Source organism: Cupressus sempervirens, chromosome 5 (genome assembly GCF_028749045.1).
Source record: "Cupressus sempervirens isolate cs-2001-9-10 chromosome 5, ASM2874904v1, whole genome shotgun sequence".
In the NCBI taxonomy this organism is placed as follows: Eukaryota; Viridiplantae; Streptophyta; class Pinopsida; order Cupressales; family Cupressaceae; genus Cupressus; species Cupressus sempervirens.
Genome location: NC_143122.1, coordinates 996411011 through 996432259, shown reverse-complemented (window position 1 = coordinate 996432259; position 21249 = coordinate 996411011). Strand labels below are relative to the sequence as shown.

Below are 21249 nucleotides of genomic sequence, written 5' to 3'. Positions count from 1 at the left end.
TCTTAGTCTCGCCAACTAATTTCAATATTTATTTAGTTTTCATTTGTCGTCCTTTTTTTGTTCTTTACTTTACTTCCCCCACCCCCCCCCCCCCCCCCCCCCCCCCCCCCCCCCCCTTTTTTCTTTTTATCTATTAGTTTTTTAATTCTTTAAAACTGTAATATTAAAAGCTATTTCATTTTATATTATTTTATCTTTTTATTTTCTTTTTCTTTTTTCTTTGTTTAGTTTTTCATTTTTATTTCTTTTTGTTGTTAAAAATTTGTTCCCCCCCCTTTAATTGGTTTTTATTTGTTTTGTTTCTTTCCTGCCTTTTTTCATTTTTTAGTTTTTTAACTTTATTTACCACTTTTATATATTTATTTCGTTGTTCTTTATTTCGTAATTCTTATTTTTCTTTTTATTGCATTATTTCGTTATTAGTATAAATTAGTATTTTTTGTTCTATTTTAGTTTTACTTTTTCAATTTTGAATTTTTATGTTTTAATTTTTTGTTTTTTCTTCTCCATCTTCTCTTCTCTCCTCTACACCAATTGCCCTCTTTTTAATTTTTTGAATCCTAGTTCTTCCCCCCCCCCCTCGATCTGCGGGCTACCTCAACTAACCCCACCCCCCCCCCCCTCTTCCTCCTTTTTTAATCTCTTTGCTCCCTCCAATCTGCCACTTTACATTTTTTCTCTATTCTCTTGCACTCCTCATCCTGATGATGGATCACTGTGTGTGATCCGAAACGTTGATGCTTAAAAATTACGACACAATCAAACTCCAGAAATTCTCATGATATTACTAATGGATTGTGGAAATCAAATGACATTAATGTAGATGGTTGTCAAATTTAACTTAGAAGAATAAAAGTTAAGTAGAATGTCTATCAGCATTAACCTATCAGCATTAAATATCTATATTATTATTTATCAAATAATATTACACAATTTTATGGAAGAACTAATGCCCTAGAAACAAATCATCAAATTTTTTTTGTTAAAAAAACACACAACACCCACTATGTAGTACGCAACAAGAGCAAGAAGAGAAGATAGTAAAGGTAGGTGTTACTTTCACTTTCATTTATTATCCTCTCATTAAGGATGAAGAAAGAACCTAAAATCCCCTGCCTATGTACGTTCAATACATGCATAATGCATTATACTAGTCATAGGTGGGACATTTTATTTAAAGGATTTTACACTTTTAAGCTTTGCTCGAGCAATAGAAAGTTGCTCTTTGCTCTTTCAAAAACTGAATGTCTCAAAATAATCAGGAGGGCTACATATAGAACCACATTAAGGCTTCCAAAGACTTCCAATGAAAACAAGAAACCCTATAGATAAATTTGCATGGGAGGAGCTTTCATTCCTACGTCGATTTGAAGGGCTTGTAAGTTTTCAAAGCCTGAATCACACCTTCAATTGCTGCCACTGCAGCTGCCACAGAGAGAATGAAACAAATACTGCCCAAGACCTTTAACAGCCACCACTTTGATGAAAACCGTGGGATCTTCTGTTGAGCAATGTACATTTCTATTGGAAAATACACTGTCAGCGGCCAAAATCCTGCTGCCCCCAAGAGTGCCACAACATCGTTGAAAAATGGCAAAAGCATGGAAATAACTGTAGTGGTGATCACAAAAATTGTTCTCCAGACCAGTCTGAAAAGACTGAGCTTGTACACTCCATGCTTGGGTAATTTGACAGAGTATTCCTTGTGAAGAAATATGCTCTCTGGCCACTTGTTGTAGCACCACTTCTCAATAAATGCAAACAGAGGTTGTACAAAAACCTGCGGATAAACAAAACAATTATAAGTTTATTGTTGCCTGCAGTAATTATTTGAAATAGGTTGCATCGGGAATAAATGTACTGATGTTGAAAAGAATCACTAATTCAGTAACAGAGCATCTCTATAACAAATGAAAGGTTCTGAATTCAAGTTCTAGAGAGTCTATATAAAAAGGTTCAATATGTCATTTGCGTCCCAAACATTACCCAAAACATTATATAATGTGGTTTAAGGAGGGTGTTGAAATTTTCTAGAAATAAAATAGTGGGTCTTAAGTTGAGTCCTGGCTAGTCCAGGAAGTTCAACAAGCTATCAGTCAGTGAGGGTAAAGCATTCTATGAAGTGGCTTAAAGGGGTCATGGAGCACACTAGCAATGCATTATAAATGTATGATCCTAAGTTGTGTTCTAGTTAGTTCATATAAAGTTCATCGTGTTATTAGAGTCAAACTAAGGATACAAATAGTGCTGGAACAATGTGGAAACATATGGAAAGTTCTAGTTCGAGCTCTAACTAGTCCATGAAAAATTCAAAATGACATTGAAGTCAAGTTAGGTTACAAGCTCTCTATAAAGAGGCCTTAGAGGATTGTTGAAACACTAGAACAACAAATGAGAGCCTTTTATGTCCTCCCTCAACCAGAATCAAATTAAACTACGAGTCTCAAACATTCTATAAAGTGGCTTGAGAAGAGTGTTGAAAATGGGTCACATTCAAACTAGAGATGAGTTGATCCTAAAAATACGAGTAACTCGGCTGTAAAACCCTCCAACTTCAAACAGAAGACCTCTGATTTAACTCCTAACTGATTTATGAACCAGTCAACAATAATGAGAATAAGAATTAAAAACATAGTTTTGGAAAAGAGAAGCATGCATACTTGATATGCTCCAATGAGATGAACAACAATGCATACATTGGCAATGTCAACGAGCCAAAATGGCTCATAAAACCCAAATCCAGTTAGGAAGTTGCCTGGAGCATTATCCCCAAAAGCTGCATATCCAAGTAAACCACATAACATGTAGAAGGTGGTGGTCACACTCACTCCAATTGCTGTGGCTTTCTTCATTGTTTGGTTCTCTGCTGGAGGTGATTTTACAGTGTCCTTCATCATATTACAACATTGAAACTTCAGAAAAGATGCAAAAAGAATGAAGTCATGAATCAATGCAATATAAGCAAAGGTTGGGTAATCATACCTGGATCTCAATCAAAAGGGATGAGTATGAATAAGCAAAAGCAATATTTCCTAGAGCTCTGAAGACATCCCAAACTTTTTGGGCTGAAGTGACTGTACCAATGGGCACTCCTGTAAGAGTCCCATGGAAATTCCCTTCTGTAATTTCACATCATATTATGATTACTTAATGTATTTCATATTGGAGATCATATTTTCAAATAATTCAGTTGATATTTGGGTAGACTAAATGAAGGCATACCTGAAACTTTTGCAATGGCAAGGCCAAGTCCTATTGAAGAATAACTAAATGACATGACTGTGGCAACTATAGAAAGCCACCATAGCTTGTCAAAGTCAGGCACCTGACATAAAATAAGTTGTACTATTCCAAATAGAATCATAAAAGGGTTGTTGTCGGAGTTGCATGATGCTTCTTTCCCATTGTCATGGAAACAATTTGAGCGCTTGATAGCCCTGCCATTGTTCAACAATAGTGTAAGTATTCTCTATCGAATGTTTTGGATCAAACTTTATGATTCATCATTAAGAAATAGAAGTCGAAAGAAACAAAATGAATCATAGGTCAATCTAAGAACATCTCATACTAATAGATATAGATTGTGTTCAAGGTTTTGGAAAAAAATCTCACGTCATGCTAATAGCTGCCGTGATTGTGTAGCCAATAGAAGTTCCATATAGATTGGCGTACTGTGTCAAGCCACATAGCCATATTTGCGTGGTTCCTGAGATTCAAGAAATGCACATTACATTTAAGCTTAAACAACATACTATAAGTTTTTAACTTGTTTATATGATTTATCTAAAGTTACACTAGCTTTTCTGAATAGAACACATATTAGTAAGATTTCAGATGAACTACCTAAACAAATCAAAGTGAATTTTAGAAAACTGAAACCAACTTGAACATCGATATATACTCTGTTCACGCACCTAAATTGGCTTTGACAGCATCCATGTAAGTGTAATTTCGTTTTCCTTTGACTGGATCAGGAGATCTATAACAATCTGTGAGTAAGCTGGAGGTATAAAAAGTGACAAAGGAGAAGGCGATGAGAATAAGGGGTCCAATCACCCATCCCAGTTGAGCTGTAGCCCATGAAAGTGATAGAACACCAGATCCTATGACAGCCGTAATTATGTGAGCACTCGCAGTGCATAAGGTGCCTGCATTTCAAGTTTACAATCACTGATTGAGTATAATTTGAAATGTTGATATAAAAAGTATGCATTTAATTTCATAGGCACTCTTTTGAAATGAACTAGTGAATCTCACCTGTACGTCGAGGTCGTCCATCATCATCCCAATCCATTAGAATTTGATCTTTAACATGATCAGATGCATTGGGTGCTGCTATCTGCAGTGAAACCATTTGAGGACCCTCTTGATTCATACTGAAAAATCTCCTACTTGTTCTTGTGGGCTGATCTCTTAAATCTTCAGCTCAGATTAGATAGACTGATGATATTATATGCATTCCCCATAGCAGTATATATATAAGTTAATCAAGGAACTATTCACAGATACTTATGAGTACCAAAATCTAAACAGTGCCATATTTAAATCCTGTATATGCTTTCATTGGACCTTTTGATTAAGAGAATTTCTTACCTAATCATGAGATATTTTGAACTAAGAGCTTCTCGCCAAAACATCCAATATTTTGCCTTTTGTCTGGTGAAGAAAGTCTTACTGATTAGACTGATTTCGTTTTACGTCCAACTCCAAAATATCTGGCAAAATATAAGAGGACAACCATTCTACCAAATTGCCAATCAAGATAATGCGTCTATCTTGTTGAAAAGGATTGAGAATGTAATGGCATCTGCAATTAGTGTAAAATATAATAAAAATAGGAACTCCACTAGAATCTACGCATGGCTTTGCTTGATATGTTTATTGGGTTGATATCATTGAAAATAAAAACTATGCCCTTGTGGACATTGTCATCAAGCTTCACAAGAAATATCTTGATACATAGCATATAGTGACAGAGGTACAAGATCAGATTTTGGCTTTAGTTAGGTTTATATCTATATTTATATACAATTTTTTTTGTGTCATTATAATGTTTGTATATTCATTTATAATAATGTTTCTATATTCATTTCTTCTATTTTATTACATGAATCTATATTTATTATTTTGGTAAACAAAATGAATATTTGATTGGGAGTTAAGAAAATTTTGGATAAAGAATTTTTTAATAGTGAAAATGATCATAATATTTAAGGAATAAAAATTGAAGGAATATTTTCAACATTACACAGTTTTTGAGAGAAAACTAGGAACCAAGCTATGCATGGAATTCATAAAAAGAAAAAGAAAAAGAAGGATGAAGTCGAATTGTTATGAGAATGTTGAAGAAATTGTCAAGATGTATTAGTAGACAAGAATTATCATCCCATTGTGCTTCAATTATGATTAAATTCAAAGGTCCATTTGGTTGAACAATCTGCTATAACATTGCATTTCCAAAGAATATGAACAAAAGAAATAAATTCAAAATTTGAAGTAAGGTGAACAATCTAATTTGCTAGTGGTAACAATGTTTAAGAAGACCTATAAGACATCCATTTATTTAAAAGAGAGACCAAGATCATGAAACCCATCTTACAAATAATATTTTTCAACTTATCTCACAAGCACCAAAAGGATAGCCCAAGTCTCAATCTAATTGTCAAGATCAAATCTCATAGTAGAAGATTAAAAAATGAATAGAACCCAAACTATCATGCTAACCCTACCAACCCCAATTGCACCTAGACTGCCTTGAGAAGAACCATGGGTGAATTTTAAAAATGCACATGGAGGTAGTGACCATTTACTTATTGTTAAAAAGAAGATTAGAATTTAAATGAGATAATGTAATTTAAAAGCAACAAACCCTAAATAAAACTACTTGTGAACCTCATGATTAAGAAAATATTTGAAAAAAAATAATGAGATTGACAAATTTAAGTCTCATACATGTTTTCTCAAAATCTCATTCTAATAATCCTCTTGCATGTACATAAAATAAATGATTTCTTCACTTACATAGTGCATAATGTGTCAATGTATAATTTCTTGGTAGAAAGGATGGATTGTGAGGATAAGATTTATTTATTTTGGGATGACGTTAGCCATTTAGATGTTATTGCCTTTTTTAAGATAGAATTGTGAAGTTAACAAAAGAAACATTATCTCAAACAAGAAAGCATAAAAACGTGGTGGGATGCAACTAAAATAGGATGCTCAATGGGAAATGAGTTTATAAAATAAGTTAGGGATGCCCCCTTGAAGAGATAACATGTTGACATAATGGGTGATCTCATAATAGGAGAACCAAGTCCAAAGAGATGAAATATGTATGGAGTTTGAAGAGATGGAGAGAAAAGGTAATTGTTAGTTGAATGCAAACATTAGGAAATAAAGAGATATTATGAATTAATAATGGGATGAGCATAGTGATAAGTAGGATGATGGAATGAGTGATAAGGATGATGAGTATTATGAAGAATACGTGTGATTTAAATTAGATGTGCATGCAAATGTCAAATTTATAATGAGTAATTTATGTTTGTTCTTGGAAATATTCACTTGTAGTGTCATTAATTATATAACATTACAATTTTACACTAGTCTTGGATCCACTTTAATGGACATGCCTAAATTATGCTCATTCATACTCAATTCCAAGACCATTTTTATCAATTTGGTGCATTATCCTTTTTACAAACTTTTTCATGAATCAATTTCATAGGAATGAAATATTAAACAACTCTATCCAAGCAAACTAAACTTAAAATTTGAAGAATGAGTATTGTCTCTACAAATAATGAATTGTTTTCTTGTCTGGTCAACCTTCCTTGGAAATTAGATTTGAAAACATGCAAGCTACATATAAATATAAATCCCACTATCATATCAAATTATAAGTTTACTTATGCATTCACAAGCACATTCAAACAAGTAATTCAATTGTAGATCTATATTCAAAGAGAAAATAATTCAAGCATACAAATATGTTACAACAATCATGATTAGCCATGATGTGTTTCTCCATGATAAAATAATGCACTAACATCTTGCAAGAATTCATTATATCAACATCTTGAGACTTGTGTGAAATTTCATGGAAAATGTTTCATACTTGAGGTGACATTTTTAAAATTAGCATTTATATTATTATTTATGTCTATGCTTCATAGGACACACACTCCTTTTCATCACAATGACTATTGTGAAGGTGGAAAAACCAATGCAAGGTTTGATTTAGTCAATCCTCTCTACAACACTTGACTCTCTTTTTTTATTTTTTCTATAGAAATTCTTAAAAATGAAAGAGGTATATAAGCACATAGAAGACTACTACAAGTTACAATAGGCATTGAATTAAAAAATAGATCATAACAATTCACTCGATGTGCTTGTCTTATTCTTGGTTGAATTTCTAGGGGATGAAATTTTAGAGCCTTATGAATCCATTTTATCTCACCTTTGTTAATTTTAGAAACCTTTAGCCGAGGGTACCCAAAACCTATGTCAAATATTTTAACTCTAATTCTTACACCCAAGTTTTGCTAATATTTTTTCCATAAATAAAGATTCAAAAGAATAAACAAAATAAAAGAAACCTAAGATTCAAAAGAGACAACAATTTATCTTGAGAAAATCCTCTAACTTGAGGGAATAAACCTATCCACACCCAAAAAAAAATCTCTTTTATTAGGTAATAAAGGTCCAAATATAATGCTTCTAACTAAATACAAAACTCTCACACAAAGCAATGATATATATCTAGAAATGGGAGACTCTTTTGTTGGACTAAACTACATTGGCATGACTAACCAAGAAAACTAGTGAGAAGAGAATTCATGCATCAAGTAAGTGTTGAAGTGTTGTCATTGATTGGCAACTGGTTATAAAAGAGGATTAAAGCATTGCAAGTATAACCACCAATAGATTGGCTTAGCGATCCCAACAATCAAAAGGCAATAAATGTGGACATTTGATAGTTATAGCTTAGCTATCATTGATGTAATAGAACTAGAGAAGGTTTAAAATTGATGTGACATGTAGGTAGAGAGAAGTGGTAGATGTGATAGAAGTGCACAAGGTCTATGGTCTACAATTAGACTTCCAGCTAAATAGGAAGCCCTACATAGATAGGAATTTATGGATAGGTAGTCACATGTGTCTTATGACTATGCTTACTATGTGATTCAAATTCCAAATTTATAGTTTAAGTGGGATACATTTTAGGTTTTCTACCCATGAATAGTGAGAGTGGTTTAAAGTTCACTCAGACTTTAGTATTGGAATGTAGTTGAGATCATCATTTTTGTTTTTGTTGTAACTAACCTAAGAAGAGATCTATGAGGGTAGAAAAAAATTGTTATGAATACAGAGTAATAGAAGATTGGTGCACAAGAACAAGAAGAAGGAAGTGGATAGAGCACATTCACCAAGCTAGATCAAAAGAAGGACATCAAAGTATCTTGGAGGAGTTTACATTAAGGATCTACTAGGCAAGGTGTACCAAATAGTGAGATCTATTATTTAGTTTTCTTTCTTACCATTTCAAATATTATAAGCCTTTGATAGGGGAGACTTGTAATGAGTCTTCAAAATCCTCTAACAAGGTATCTCTCAAAAAGAGATCAAAATCTTCTAGTGAGGTAGCCTTCATAGGAAATTGTAATCCTAATATATTATATGTGTTCCTAACATGATGTGTTATAAGAAGGAATAGATAGCCTTTAATAGGGAACCCTTTTTCTTCTAAGGAAAGTCTACTAGATATATTATTCCCACCATGGTTCACCCTCACACAAGGTCTTTATGTAATGCCTCGCCAAGAGATCCAAAGAATTAACCTAAACTTTCACTAAGTTTGGTAGCATTTTTTTTTTAAAACATGAAAGTAACACCATTCATAACATAGTAGCGAAAGCAATAACAAATATCCAACTGAAAGTAAACGTAACATACATACATAACAGGGTACATTCTTAAAGATCCCTTAACATTGAATCACATCTATCATAACTAATTATGTTTCCATCTAATACTACATCCACATAAAATAATAATGAAAAGTCCAACATTCTTAAATTACATTTTCGATTGCTCAATCATCCACTATTTCATTACTTAAATTAAATTATATATATATATATATATAACAAATTCATTATATAAAAATTGAATTTCAAAACATAACATATTTTTCATTACACATTACATTATACCATACACTGCGATGGAAAAAAATCACAGACTACTGTGACTATAGTGCTGTCCCATATGGGAGGCCTACGACGACCACTGCAGAGTTAATTAAATTTAATTAATAATTAAGTTATGTAATAGAGTTTTAATTGACATGATCTTTTAACGAAGTTGTAAAGTAATTACATCGAAGTTGATAAGTCTTATTCTAATGATTTGAATAATGACTTTAGATATTTTAATGGTTGTTAGTGATGATTTAATTATTATAATGATTAATATTAAAAGGCTTAAATTTTAGTAATATTTAATTAAGTTTTAATTAAGTATTATTAAAATGATAAAAGTCATGGATTGTGTACCTAGGTTAATTGATTGATTTAATTGATCATTTTAATAAAGTTATAATCTTCTTATTCAAAGACTAGTAATTGGCTTCCTTATAATTTAAACGAATAATAATCCTTTGATCATGTTGAAAAGTTGAATTAATGATAAGGAAGAGATATTCAATTAGTAACATTGACCTTAGCAAATTAAAGTGAATGATTTCATTAAGTGTCAAATGATTTAATGAGTAAATATTTATCCTTTAGTTATTCTTAGAATGCAATTTTAAATAATGGAAGGATAATGTTATCGAGGGAACAAATGGGTTGACTTGTAGGTCAAATGATTAATCTTATATACTTGAAGTATACTTGCAAATAGAAACTGAAACCCCACATTCAACTATGTAATTTTAGCCAACCAAAAACATATGTTTGCATTGTGTTTACTTTATGCTTCTTGTTTTGGGTTTTTGGGTTGACTAGTGTTGACCAGTTATAGGACGTCTACCAGAGGCTCAGGGGTTATGAGTGTGATGGCATGTTGATGTTATTTTATCTCGACCTTTCTAAACCCAACCATGGTAATGTGATGGTATGCTCTATGAGATGTTTGTATTTACTGATTGTTATTGCTCATCAGTCTTCTTGAGTGAAGCTAAGTTATATGTATCTGAGACACTTGACTTAACCATTTTTGAGTCATCGATCAGTTATCATTGGGTTACTTTCCAGTCGCCATGATGGGACTGAAGTGTTGATTTATTTCTTGATGATGTCATGTTGGGTGAACCCACAATAATGGGTTCCACTTTAGTGGGACGAACAAAAATGAAAATAATTGCAAAATGAGAAATTGAGTTTACCATATGTTCGCGCGAACTTTTTTTTTAATCATGTTCGCGCAAACATATTTCGTATGTTCGCGCGAACATACGTGATATATATGTTCACGCAAACATGATTTGCATGTTCGCGCGAACATATGTTCACACGAACATGGTAAACATTTTCGCGCGAACGCCATGTTTGCACGAACATGCAAAATCACAAAAATTTTAAACTTGTTTTCTTTTTTCTTTTTTTTTGCTCTTTTGACTTCCATAATTGTAGGAGAATGATCTCCTACTATAAAATAAAAAATGCCAAAATGTGCTGCTCGGAGCAAGCTTTCCAACGACTATAATTTTATTACATAATTTAATCATTAAGACTTTCAAATATGAGTTTAACTCATTATAGGTTCATTACCAATTGAACATCAACCGACTTTGACACCTCGGGAAAATTAGTAAATTAGGTCAAAAAAATTTTGAAAAATATAGAGGCACTGGCTTATTGAGATACCTTTCTATTCAAAAAAAAAAAATGGTTTATGATAAATTGACTTCAAATTATCTGTGTCAAATGGAATGTATGTCTGAATTATGGTTCATGTCACTTCAAAACTTCATAAACTATACAATATTCAACAAAAATAAATCAAACCAAATGTAGACAGTGGATATTGATGTTACAAATCCAACGCCGAAAGAATTACTTCATTATCATTTTTAGAAAAAAAGTTATGTGTGTCAAACGGATTGTCACTTTTTAAAATATTGAATTTTATTATGTACCACTTTTTGGAGGAGATAAAAAAAATTGACATAAATTTTTTTTTTTTTTAGATTAAAAAATATGGTTACAAAGTAGGAACAAAGTACTCAAAATCACTAGTTTATGTCATCTTGAAATTATTTATAGTTTTGGAGATATAGTCACTTGAACGTGACGTTTGTTGCAAAAATATTGATTTCAGTGTCAAAATTGGTCAAAAAGTGGAACCCATTATTGTGGGATCACCCTGTTGTGACATATTTTGACTCAACCATTTTGGAGTCTCCAATCAGTATGATTTTGAGATATTTTTGGTTGCTTATTGAGAACCAATGGATATTTTGATTATCAGTGATACCTTCAGTTGCCAATAGAGAACTATTGTGGTCATGATTATCTATGGATGCTTTTCATGTGCTCATGGAGATTTTGATGCTCTTTTTATGGATTATTGTTTTGGTATTTCTTTCTAGTCGCTTGTATAGGATTGTGGTGATTTTTTGATTTATGATTCCATGAGCTTAGGGTAGGTTATCTACTTGTAGTGTTGAGAAGTGGCTTGCAATGGGGGTTGGGGCCCTAAGTGGCTACTAGGGTAACTCATTGTAAGTTGTTTTAATAAGTGAAAACATTTACACTAAATGGGGATTAAATGAACCTAAAAAGATAATTTTTTTGTTCTCACCCATGCCTCAAGTGCTAGTACAGACTAGGATGGGAGTAGACAGAACGCTTGGTTGCGACCTTGCATTCCACAGTATGCCTTGTCAATATGAGAGGATACTAGTGGCCGCATAAGGATTAGTAGGGACCCATGGTGTCCTAAGCTAACTGCCAAGGTAACTTCTACATGATATATGCGATGACACTTGCCCGCTTATAGAGTAGGTTTCCTACATGTCATTGTGTGCCTCTGGGATTAGATGTTGTTTTGTGTTGGAACCTTTGAGTTAGTATAATTTTAGGATTCCTAGACTTAGAGAGTAATTATGCTATGTGATTTTGATAGCCTATTTGGGACTTGAAATTATCTCCTCAGCGTGGTAGGAGTGGACCATTTAGGTTCCATGCGGTCGGGTTGTAGTGCTTATCACTCTTATAATTTGAGATCTATTTGAGACACCATGGCTGGAGTATTCTTTGTTGGTATTTATCTTCATGGATTATGATGGTGGACATGTATCCTTATATTAATGATTTGCATATGTTAGATGATGTTATCTTATGCTTTACTTGCATGTTAGATTTCTTCTGCATATGATGTTGGATGATTAGGAGTGACATTCCTACTATGCTAATACCGATGATCCCTTCGGTGATTTGGAATGTTATGCATGGAGGGATGGCTAGGATCCATGATGGTCTAATGATGCTATTTACAGTTGGGAGGAACCATGCACTTAGTTAATTATGTTTGATGATAAATGGTTATCTTTTATGATGATGTATCATGTATGATTTGTGGTTTCATTTATGTTATTGCATCATGGATTAGAGTTAGTATGATGATGTACTTTATTTACATGGATGTATATTCTTTTAAGCTTTTCATACCCTGTGGCATGTATAGTGGATGTTTGAGCAATAAAAAATGTAATTTATGAACATTGGACTTTTAATTATTATTTCATGTGGGTGTAGTGTTAGATGGAATCATTAGTATTAGTTGATTTAGATGTGATTCAACGTTAAGGGATCTATGAAGAATGTAACATGTTATGTATGTTTATGTTTACTTTCATTTGGATTTTTGCTATTGCTTCCGTTATTGTGTATAAGTTATATGTGGTATTTACTTTCATGTATTTTTAAAAAAAAAAATGCTACCAAACTTAGTGAAACTTTAGGTTAATTCTTTGGATCCTTTGGCAAGGTGTTACACTTTACATGTAAGAATATCAATGTCATTGATCTATGAATCTTTGTATAATCTTGTATGGTTTTTCTACATAGCTTTTTGTTAGATAAATGAGAGGAAGGGTGAACAATTTATGTTCAATTATCCTACCATCCATTCAAACAATTTCAATACCAAACAAACTTCATAAACATCATAAGAGTTCACTCTATGTATTCATTCAGCTTCTCAATTAACTCACTCAATCACTTTACTTCAAACTATTCATTTGTCATTATGTTGTAACCAACTGACAATATAAAACTTAGTTACTACGAAACATTAACCTAGTTGTTACCGAGTTACGATAAAATGTAAATAACATGAAAATTAGCTTACAACATAAAAAACATTTGCATTTTTGACACCAAGATTTTTAAAGTGGAAACCATCTAAAGGAAAAAACCACCTAGGACTAACAAACTCAAAATTTTCACTCTTCTGAAGTGAGCTTTGCTAAGAGCCAACCTTGTTTAAGGTTTACATACACATTATTAATTTGACCTTGTTAGAGGATTTACACCAAAATATCATCTAGATGTTATCACATCTTGATCATGTCTAAAGAGTAGCCTTCTCTAAAGGACTTATAAATACCACTAATTGATGTTATGATATAGGATTTCATAAAATTGATAGGTCTAGTCAATTAATAGTTTTTTATGCTATAATGGTTAGAAAGTAATAGTGCAAATGATCTCTTAGGTTGTTGCCCAAGGTTTACTTCATATCTTTTACACTAGGGTTTTGAATCAATTCAAATGTCAATGTCTTGAGTCTGAGTGTAGATTTCCCATAGGATGATTTTTTTTCTCATAATTCCTTTGAGTCAACCTAATGTAGGAATCATATGGGAAAAACATTAGTCCAAAGCTAGGTGATTAGGGTTTGGAGGGATTGTTATGCATTATCGTGATGAGAAGGTGGTCTTGATATTCTGCTAATTCATTTTTCCTTGTTCCTAATCATGTCAAAGAAAAATATTCATGTTGAGAAGTAGTTCTTCAAGAAAGCATTTCTAAATCTTTGAGAGTTTCTAACTTCATGGTCAAAGGTCTATAGCTAAAGAAGAATACATTTAAAAGATATCACAGGTATATTTAGAGCAAATACAATAGAAAACATTGAATACCAAGGCTAAAGATTGTTATAAAGATCATGAGAATAAGTCAAAAGCAAGATCAGTTGAATTCAATACAGAGTGAACACTCAAAAATGTAGAAATGGTGAAAGAACCAAGTCAAAGTTGGTATGACTCTTTTTTAAATGAAATTTATGGTTAATATTTAATCTACATGTATATGTTGCAAATCTGAAAAGTCAATTGAACAAAAGAACACATGCTATTGGCCAGATGAAATGTCAAATGTTTACCCATCAGATTGGGTCCCATTCAAATATTATATGAAAATGAAGAGTGCATTCAACCATTGCATCAAACAAGATCTATGATCATTGTTATGTCACTATCAAATGTTGTTCAATAATTATTTGTAGTGACATCACAATAGATGAACACATGTCTCTATGGGCCCATTACATTATATAGCCGTTAGACTTTCCAAGCAATAAATTACTATCATCTATCTACCATGATGTGTTTAGTTGGAAAGTGGACCCACACCATGGAAAAAAGAGACTTGACATCATTTTATTACCACCATTCGATTGGAAAAAGATAGACATCAGTTGTCATCTTGCTATGTAAGGTTGCAAGGAAAATAGTCTTAGGGACATAATGTTGTGATGTGGAGCCTAATCAGACTTAGAGGATTGTTTAGTGTAATTTCCCTCCAGATTATTTCTATGGGGGTTTGGGGCTAGCACCCCCAAGATGGGGTTAAGGGGTAAATCCCCTATGGGGTCTTAGGGCAACACCTTAGGTGTGCTCCTTGTCATAGTACAAGGTGCAGTTGAGGGGAAATGGCCCATGGGAGTTTTCAAGGGTAGTACCCTTGAAGCCAAAAATAACCTTACATTGTAAAAGGCATCAACTACTATTTTTCTATTATTCTAGCCCTAATTTTGTAGGTGGCAAAAAACTTGTATAGAAAGGCTTAGGGTTAGGGATTTTCATAAAGAGTGATGCAAAAATTGGTTCTTGTGGTGGTATTGAGCTATAAGGGATTATAGATTGTAATTAGGTTAAAATAACTAGATCATAATAATATTGGACTTGTTGTTGGTGGACGTAGCCCAGGGATTGAGTGAACCACATTAAATCTTGGTATCTTGTGTTCTCTTATGTGTGATCTACTATTTTTTGATATTGGTTATATTTGCATGTAACTATTATTTCTATCTAAGGTTAATCCTAACAAGTGGTATCAGAGCCAAATGATTGTCATTTTTTTAAAGCCAGACCATCATCATTTTTTAATTTTTTTCAGTGATCCTTTGCAAGAAGGTCTCACGGTTGAGTGGGAGTCTCGCGATTGAGTGGAAGCAATGGAAGATGAGGGTAAGCTAAAGGTGGAGAAGTTTAATGGGCAAAACTTTTAGTTATGGAAGATACAAATAGAAGACTATCTTTATTAGAAGGATTTATGGAAGTTGTTGGAAGGAAAATCCAAGAAACAAGGAACTATTTCAGATGGGGATTAGGAGATTTTAGATAGAAAGACACTTAGAATAATTTGATTATGCTTGGTACCATCAGTAAAATTTAACATTACAAAAGTGAAGACGATCAAAGAGTTGATGGAAACCTAGCAAAATTGTATGAAAAGCCCTTCACTTCAAATAAGGTATTTCTCATGAAGCATTTATCTAATATGAAAATGGTAGAAGGTGAATCTATTGCAGATCATTTAAATAAGTTTAATACTGTTACTAATCAATTATATTATGTGAATATTAATTTTGATGAAGAAATTAGGGCTCCCTTGATTTTGTGTTTTTTGCCTAAAAGTTGGAATGACTTGGTAATGGATGTGAGTAATTCCATTTCTAAATCTAATACCCTAAAATTTGATGATGTGATTAGTGTTATTTTGAGTGAGAAAACTTGTAGGAAATCCTTAGGTGAATCTACATCAAGAAGTGCTTTGAATGCACAAAGTAGAGGTAGAATGACTGAGAGAGGAAATAATTCTAGAAATTATGAGAAATCAAGGGGAAAGTCATAGGGGAAGAGGTCTAAATCTAGAGGACTGAGAGATTTCTCGTACTATGGTAAAATAGAGCATAATAAGAAAGGCTGTTGGACTTGAAAGAACAGTGAAGGAGATAAACCAAAAGGGAATAAGGAGGCAAATGTGGTAAGTAAAAAATTTGAAGAGGATGCTTTGCTTCTATCTATAGAAGGTGTTGATGATTTATGGGTTTTAGATTGTGGTGCTTCACTTCATGCTACACCTCATAGAGGTTATTTTATTGATTATGTTGAAAGGGATTTTGGGCTTGTCTATTTGGGGGCATAATAAACCCTATTAGATTGTTGGAAAAAGAAAAATTAAGTTTAAGTTACAGAATGGGAATCATTAGCTACTACATGAGGTAAGACATGTTCCAAGGGCGAGTAAGAATTTAATTTCAGTAGGGCAACTCAATGATGAGGGTTGTGTAGTTACTTTTAATGATAAAAATTAGAAGGTTTCAAAAGGTTCCCTTGTAGTAGAAAAAGGTGTGAAAGTAGGCACCTTATATATTTGTACAGTTCATATTGTTCCTTCTACTTTGATTGTTTAAGAGAAAAATGAATGTTCAAGAATAGTTGCTACAATTGAGCAGGGAGAAAAAATAACTATTATAGATTCTGACATAGTGTTGTGGCACAATAGACTGGGGCACATGAGTGAGAAAGGTATGAAATTACTTCATTCAAAGCAAGTTTCACTAAGTGTGAAATGTGTCAATATGAATTTTTGTGAAAGTTGTGTGTATGTTAAACAAAAGAGAGTGAATTTTGTGAAGACTAGGAAGGAAAATAAAAGTGATAAATTATAGCTTGTGCATACAAATGTATGGGGACCAGCTTAGGTATCTTACCTTGGTGGTTTTCATTATTATGTTATATTTATTGATGATGCAACTAGAAAGGTATGGGTTTATTTCCTTAGAAATAAATTTGATGTATTCCAAACTTTAAAAAAAATTAAAGTGTCTTAGATCTGATAATGGTGGTGAGTGTTGTGGTCATGAATTTGAAGATTATTGCTCCACTAATGGTATTTATAGATAGAAAATTGTTCCAAGGAATCCATAGGAAAATGGAGTGGCTAAACCCATGAACAAGACTATAATGGAGCATGCAAGAAGCATGAGGTTGCATGTAGGGTTTCCCTTAAACATGTGGGTGGAGGCTATCAATATTGTTGTATATTTGATTAATAAAGGTCCCTCTACTCTTTTGGGTTGTGGTATTCTAGAGGAAGCATGGACTGGTAACAAGGTGAGTTATTCTTTTCTCAAAACTTTCAGTTGTGAAGTATTTTTTCATATAGATTCTAAAAATAGAACCAAGCTGGAAGATAAGTCAAAGAAATGTGTATTTGTTGGATATGGCATGAATGAATTTGGTTATAAGCATCGGGATTTTGAAAATCATAAAATTGTAAGAAGAAGGGATGTCATATTCAATGAGAAAGTATTGTACAAAGATTTATTGTAGCAACATGAGAAGAAAGAAGATGATTATGTAGTACTGGATGATACTTCAAAAGTTGATGTTCTAGAAATTCCTCATGATGTGCAACAACCATAGTAACAAATACCCCACACACCAGTGAATGTTAAATGGTCAACAAGGATAAGCAATCCTCTAGAAAGATTTTCTCCTTCCTTGTACTCTATTTTACTTACCGATGCTAGTGAACTTGAATGTTATGATGAAGGTGTATAGGTGGATACAAAGATTTAGTGGGAGTCTGCAATGAAAGAAGAAATGGATTCTTTGCTGAAAAATAAGACATGAGATTTATGCAAGTTGCCTGCGAATAAAAAGGCTTTTCAAAATAAATGGGTTTATAGGTTAAAAGAAGAGCATGATGGTAAGAAATGATTTAAAGCCAAGTTAGTTGTAAAAGGATTTGCACAGAAAAAGGGAATTGATTTTGATGAGATATTATCTCCTATTGTTGAAATGACTTCTATTTGCATTGTTTTAAGTATTGTGGCTACTGAAGGTTTGCATTTGTAGTAGCGTGATGTTAAAAGAACCTTCCTTTATGGTGATTTGGATGAAGAGATATATATGGCATAGCCACAAGGATTTGAGGTCAAAGTTAAGGAGAACTTAGTGTGCAGATTTAAGAAAAAAATTTATGGCTTGAAGTAAGCACCTCAGAAATGGTATCTAAAATTTGACAGGTTTATGCATGAGCATGGATATAGTAGGTATCATTCAGATCATTGTGTTTATTTTAAGAGGTTGGGTGATGACAACTATATTATTTTATGTTTATATGTTGATTATATGCTTGTAGTTGGGTCTAACATGGGTCAGATTAAGGGGCTGAAACACTAGTTAACACATGCAGTTGCTATGATGGATTTGGGGGTAGCAAAACAACTCCTTGGTATGAAGATTTGTAGTGATAGGAAGAACATAAAATTGACATTATCCTAGGATAAGGGTGAACCCACAATAATGGTTCCACTTTAGTGGAAGGAAGAAACTTGAAAAAGCTAGCAAATTTTCAGATCTCGATTTACCATACGTTCGCATGAACACCTTGGACATGTTCGCGCGAACATGTATAGTGCCCATGTTTGCACGAACATATGTGCGTGTATGCACATATGTTCACGCGAACATGCGCATTGTACATCTTCACATGAACCCACATTGGAACAATTTTTGGCAGTTTAAATCGATTTTTTAACTTTTTCAAAGTCATTTTCACAGTGAGTCCTGTTCATTGAGCATTCGGGTGAACGTGTGGTTTGTACTACTTCTGATGATGTCATCTTGTCATTTTCGTTCTAATTTTCATTATCGAGTATGTCAAAATATTATTAATTTAATATTTTCAATATTTTTAAAGTATTTTTTTATATTATCAAAGTAGATTTTAATGCTTCCAATGCATTTTTTTAATATTTTGAAAATATATTTGAATGTTATTTATATTTTTAATAGTTTTGAAAACATATCTAATTGTTGATTTAATATTTTTATTGTTTATTTATATTAATTTAGAAAACAGAAAAATATTATATAGAAAACATTAGAAAACATTAGAAAAAATAGTAAAAAATTTAGGAAAAGTATTAGAAACCAACTTTAGAAAAAACATTACGAAAACATTAGAGAATTTATAATTTAATATAAAATTTAGAAAACAAATTTAGAAAAAAAAAGTAAAAAAACATTAAATAAATATTAATTTTTTTATAAAAAATATTAGAGAATTTAGAAAAAAAAAACATAACAAAATTATTAGAAAATTTAGAAAAAAATATTACAAAAACATTAGAAAATTTATAATTTAATATGAAATTTAGAAAACAAATTTATAAAAAAAATTTTTAAAAATTAGAAAATTTAAAAAAAAACAGTAAAAAATTAGAAAATTTAGAAAAAACATTAAAAAAAATTAGAAAATTTATAAAAACAAATTTAGAAAAAAAACATTACAAAAATATTAGAGAATTTATAATTTAATATAAAATTTAGAAAAAAAAAAATTTAATTTTTAAAAAAAAGTATTAGAAAATTTATAATTTAATATAAAATTTAGAAAAAAAATTAGAAAAACCTTAGAAAATGTATAATAATATAAATTTTAGAAAACAAATTTAGAAAAACATTAAAAAAAATTAGAAAATTTATAATTATATAAAATATAGAAAAATATTAGAAAAATATTTTTGAAAAAATAGAAAAACATTACAAAATTTATAATAATTTAAATTTTAGAAAACAAATTTTTAAAAAAAAAAATATATATATATATATATATGTATGTATATATATATATATATGTATATATATATATATATATATATATGTATATATATATATATATGTATGTATATATATATATGTATATGTATATGTATATGTATATGTATATGTCTATGTCTATGTCTATGTCTATGTCTATGTATATGTTAATGTTAAATGTAAACATGTATGTTTTCAATGTGTGTGTGTGTGTGTGTGTGTGTGTGAAATTCACTTTAATGCCTTAATCTTAGAAGTTTAATTAAATGACATATCTTAAGGGTCTAGATCCTAAATTGTACATGTAAAAATATAGATTAGAATGTATAATTTTTTATTTTGAACATAAATGTACATGTATATTTGTTCATGGTTAAAAGTAGATGTATGTACATGTTTTTAATAAATTAACATTTTTATATGTATAATTTGTGTATATGTTAACTATTGATCTTAATTTATCTTATAACTAAGTGTAATTAACTATATTTAATAACACATGTCTTAAGGGGAGATCCTAAATTATAGATAAGAATGTAGATTAAAATGTATATTTTATTTCATAAATGTACATGTAAATATGTTCATGTGTTAGATATAGATGTGCATACATATGTTTTAAATATTCTTGTTTAAATGTACATATGTTATTATTTTTAATGTCTTAATAATTAGAAGTATATAATTAACTATATAATTCAATGACATGTCTTAAGGGGAGATCCTAAATTATACATATATAAGAATGTAGATTAATTTGCATATCTAGGTATGAATATAACATACATGTACATCCAAACCCTAACCCTAACCTAACCAAACCCTAACCCTAACCATTATCCAAACCCTAACCCTAACCTTGATCTTAAAATTTAATTTCTAAACCCAATATTATAAATGATAATAAATACCCTAAATCATAATCTTGAACCAAATCATAAACTTCATATGCTAAGTTCCCTTATCCTAAATTCTTAACCATGGACTTTAATATTAACCCCTAAATTTAATGCTAGAAATGATTTAAGTTTGTGTAAACCCTGACAGTGTCATAAGGTCTTAAATCTTACCCTAAAATTGAGCCTAATTACACTAAAACCCTATTTGAAAACCTAATTGAAGCCTAACTTACATAAAATTAAAACAAGTTGACCCTAATCCTAAATTGTTAAAAATTACATTTGAGATACATGCACATACATTCAAACACATGTACATACATGAAGTATGACCCTTGTTTTAAATGATATATATATATAACCCAACTTGAAACCTAAACCTTGAAACATTATCATTTAAGAGTAATATAAATAATTTATTACCCTTTAATTGAATTA

General features: G+C 31.4%; 1 protein-coding gene across 2 annotated transcripts; it reads right to left on the bottom strand.

Moving 5' to 3' along the window:
- Window positions 1-1104: 1104 nt before the first annotated feature.
- Window positions 1105-4427, bottom strand: LOC149559278 (amino acid permease 3-like). 2 transcript variants are annotated; one of them, XM_089828389.1, is made up of 7 exons: window positions 4258-4427; window positions 3915-4148; window positions 3613-3706; window positions 3223-3437; window positions 2983-3119; window positions 2661-2888; window positions 1105-1780 (listed from the first exon to the last, which is right to left on the bottom strand). In XM_089828389.1, exons 1-7 carry the CDS (start codon window positions 4373-4375, stop codon window positions 1358-1360), a joined length of 1449 nt encoding a protein of 482 aa, XP_089684515.1. In that variant the 5' UTR covers window positions 4376-4427; the 3' UTR covers window positions 1105-1357. The 2 variants fall into 2 exon arrangements, with proteins under 2 accessions (XP_089684515.1, XP_089684516.1); XM_089828390.1 differs by having other exon boundaries at window positions 2983-3116.
- Between the last annotated feature and the right edge of the window lie 16822 nt (window positions 4428-21249).